Source organism: Pundamilia nyererei, unplaced genomic scaffold (genome assembly GCF_000239375.1).
Source record: "Pundamilia nyererei isolate P.nyererei 1_Seehausen unplaced genomic scaffold, PunNye1.0 scaffold00187, whole genome shotgun sequence".
Lineage (NCBI taxonomy): Eukaryota > Metazoa > Chordata > Actinopteri > Cichliformes > Cichlidae > Pundamilia > Pundamilia nyererei.
This window is the reverse complement of record NW_005187588.1, coordinates 689,083-693,123: the sequence shown is the minus strand read 5'-3', so window position 1 is coordinate 693,123 and position 4,041 is coordinate 689,083. Positions and strand designations below refer to the sequence as shown.

Sequence of the window (4,041 nt, the reverse complement as noted above, 5' to 3'; positions counted from 1 at the left end):
CCCCACACCCCCCTAGTTACTGATCATATATAATTAATGCTAAATATACATTTCAAATGCTTATCCAACCATGATATACAAACAGTATCTAAGATATTTTTGTCAGCTACAAATGCAAGAGTGAAATCCATATTTGCAGGAAACCGTCATAACATAATGGATCTTAATTGAAGCAATAAAAACGCAAATGATGAAGAGCTTGGCCTTTTATTGCCCCCTTTCTACTCACTCCCTCCTGGGCAAGTTGGTATGAATGCAGCACTTCAATCAAAGATTAACATACATCATCAGACCATGCCGATCCAGAGTGGACGGTGTGTGTGTGCGTGCATTTGTGGGTAGAGTAAGAGCTTATTTCACACAGAACCAACCCACAAACCCTGCATGCTTTCAGAAGGTCTGGGCACGGGGAGCATCACCACTTCCCTCCCCTCCCACCACTGCTGGATTCCAGGGTTCTCCAGTGTCACAGTATTTTTGGGGGGGATATCTCATTCCTTTCTTTTGAGTTTCTCTCGCTCTCTTTGGTCCCCCTTCTTGCCGTTGCTGTTTTTGGGACACTCCGATTCTTCTCCCCCTCTCTCCAGTGATGTCGTCTCTTCTGAGGGAGGAGATGCAGAGAGTTTTGTTTCGACCTGCAAAAGAGAGACTGGTGGAGTTCATTGAAATTGAAGAGCCATCGCACGGAAGACATTTTTTCTGTGCCTCAGGTAAACAGCTTGATTGTTGACTCAGAAATATGCGTTTGATTTTTACACAGGAGTAAATATCTTCCTCCTTAAAATGTACATTTTTAATGTGTTTGATAACTTACTTCCTTAAAAGCTGTGTATACCTGCACCACACAGGGTGTGTTAAATCTATAAGGCTGGCTTGCTGATGAAAAGCCCGGTGCTGCAGTGCACCTGTTTGTGATGTTTTTCCATTTTTCCGCAGTTGCAAAAAACAAAGAAGTCCAGCTATGTATAGTGCACTGTCAGATGTCTGTGCCCCTAAAGTCTACATCCAAGAGATCCTTCACCAAACGCTCCTGCATACAAGAGTGCTACCGGAGGGCAGAGATCTGGTCCCTGAAAGACCTTACCCTGATTGATGGAAGAAATCCTGACGTGGTAATTAGCCAAATTCTTCTGTAACTTCCATTGTTCTTAACTGGCTAAAATAGAGACAAACTGTCTTTTGGGTAACTGTATGTGGATGGCATTCTTGATGACCACATAGACCGCATAATAATAATTCTGTGAACATTTTGCTTTATCAGTACCTATTAACTAAGTAATTAAAATGTATTTATAAAGTGCATTTAAACACAGTTTTCACCAACCAAACTGGTGCACCAAGTCACTGCACTTTGACCACCACCATAATGTTCTGTTTATGCCACAGCTGCACTAAATTAACAGTATTTATAATTATCCATGTCATTTTTTATGTTTCTGGAATGTTTAATCTACCAGTAAGTACCAAGCTCCTTAATGAAAATGATATTTTTAATGCTAAAATTGCTGTTGTTATTATTATTTTCATCCGTGATTTATATTAAAGCACACTAATTTTTATTTTTATTTTATTAAGATGGCAAATTACAGTGATTGCATTCCTAAACAGAAAAGGTTTAGTGATTGAATGTTATGCAGAAGTCCAGTGTACCGGCATTTTTCAAATATAAAAATGTGAAAACAAATTTTGTGTTTGCTTAATAAATAATAATATAACTTTTAGTTTTAAACACGTTTTTGACAGATTTCTAAAATACTGGTGCTTTCTTGTTTTTATGACAAGTGGTCTAATAAATTTGTTAAGCACTGTATGTATCCCATATACACACAGGGGTGTAAATACATTAAGATAAAATCATAAATGAATTTAAGATAATTCCAAGCTCCTTAGCTATTAAATTCTAGATGAGTTATGTTATTAAAATCTTTACTCCTGCTCTGGCACCCTCCCGTGACTCATCAGCAATAAATTTGACATTGTTATTTATCTATTTTTCACATTTTAATTAATCGTTTGGAAAATTTCTACAGTTGCTTAAACACATAATGTTTGTGGGCTAACGAGGGACAAGGTAAAGATGAATGCTCTATGGTCATTTGGCTTTAGTTGCCCTATAATAATGTAAGCTTTCTACAGAACAAACACAATAAAAAAATGCAGTGATTCTTAAAGGTGCTCCATAAATATAATTTTCTTTGGTTTCAGGATGACCCTTGTTTCCTGCTGCACTTCGACGAGGTGCGTACAGTGACGGCCATCAGCTGCTCAGCCAAATATGCTATGGTGCGTGCCCTGGTTGCCCTCAGTGACCGGTACTGTCAAAGGTCACTGAACCTGAGGAACTTTGACTGGCCTTACATCAAGCCCACCTCCTTCTACTCAAACAAAGGGGACTGCGCTGTTCTGTCACAGATATGCTTCTATGCAATCAATTTGGTTTGTCTCTCCATGTGTCATGTGCCTCTGGATGGATAATAAAAGTACGCAGTTGTTGTGAGAGTGCCAGTTAAGGTGGGTGTTTATATTACGAAGTTGTAGCAAATACTGTACGTGTATATTGCTTATATCAGTTAGTGTGAAGCAAATGTAGGCTCGTAGCTTCAGTTAGCTGGGCTTTGAAGAACTCACATTTACAATGAAATATGTTTTGCATTAATGCTCTGCTAAATGTATCTTCATGGCAAATGCTAGCTATGTGCCATATTTATCATCTAATTTTGTTAACTTTTAATTATATAACCCTGGAAGTTATTATATTATATTCCATGTGCTGAATTTCAAAATAAATGTAGCACAAAAGAAATAAAGCAACTGCAAATTCCTTGCGCTTTTTTCTCCCTTTACCTTCTTAAACACAGGGTACGAATCATGTATTCTGTCCTCTTTATGCAGTGCACAGTACTGTTAACAGCACATGTCACAGGGAGCTGCGCTGCAAAAATCTCATTTAGTTTAATGAACCTTAAAATGTATTTGGTGGATATTTCAGTGTCTGATTCTGATTCCAGTATACTCTATGCCATTTCTAGATAAATAAATGATTAGGTATTTCCTCACTAGATGTATTACTCCAATGATGAGAGGCTTTCAAGCAACATTGGTGTACATGAACTGCTGTGCAAAACTCTTGAGCCACCTCTCATTTCTTTACATTTTGCTGGGAAAATAGATGCAACAATTTTTTAAACATCTGCAAACACACACAGAAATACAATAAACTGTGTAAAAAAACGAGTTTGTACAATTCCAGTAAGCCTGAGTTAAGTTAGTTAATACTAAATACTAAGTTAGTATTCTGTATGACCAGCTTTTCTCTTTAACATAGCCTGAATTATCTTTGGAAAACTTGTAATTCCTGTAAGTAGTCTTTAGGAATAGCTCTCTGGGCTTCTTGAAGGACATCCAAAACTCTTCTTTGTATGTTGGCAGCCGGAAGAAAAGGAAATGGAAGAAAAGGCCTTTTCTTCCATTCTCTGTCAAGATGATTCCACACTGCTTCAATAATGTTGAGGGGCAGACTCCAGGGAGGTCGCGCCATAGCTGATAGTGTTCCACTGTATGTTTTTCTATCCAGATATGCTTTTAGTGCATTGGCAGTGTGTTTGAAATGACTGTCATGCTGAAGCCCCTACAAATCAGATGTTTTCAAGATGCCTGCGTGGTGGATCAAACTCTTATGGCACTTTTCTGTGTTAATAAGTCCATTAATTTTGACATGATCACAACACCAGTGGCTGAATTGTAGTCCCAAACCATGACAGAGTCTCTATAATGTTTTACAGATGGCTGTACACGCTGTTGCACCTTTTTCCTGACTTCTTCTCTACATATTAACAATGATTTATTAAAAAAAATAAATTGGTCTCATCACTTCATAAGACCTCTTACCACTGATTTTCAGTCCAGTTCTTATGTAATTTAGCATACCTCAGCGTTTTCTCCGTTTTCCTTCCTTAAGAATTGCTTCTTGAAATTCACCCCTCCACTGAGACCATTTCTGATGAGGGCTCAGCCAGATATCTGGCACACACACACACACAC

At 38.1% G+C, this 4,041-nt stretch overlaps 1 protein-coding gene across 1 annotated transcript; it reads left to right on the top strand.

The window, feature by feature from the left end:
- Positions 1 to 220: 220 nt before the first annotated feature.
- exoc1l (exocyst complex component 1 like) lies at positions 221 to 2,596 on the top strand. Its single transcript, XM_013914325.1, has 3 exons — positions 221 to 710; positions 937 to 1,112; positions 2,206 to 2,596. Exons 1-3 carry the CDS (start codon positions 590 to 592, stop codon positions 2,473 to 2,475), a joined length of 567 nt encoding a protein of 188 aa, XP_013769779.1. The 5' UTR covers positions 221 to 589; the 3' UTR covers positions 2,476 to 2,596.
- Positions 2,597 to 4,041: the final 1,445 nt, after the last annotated feature.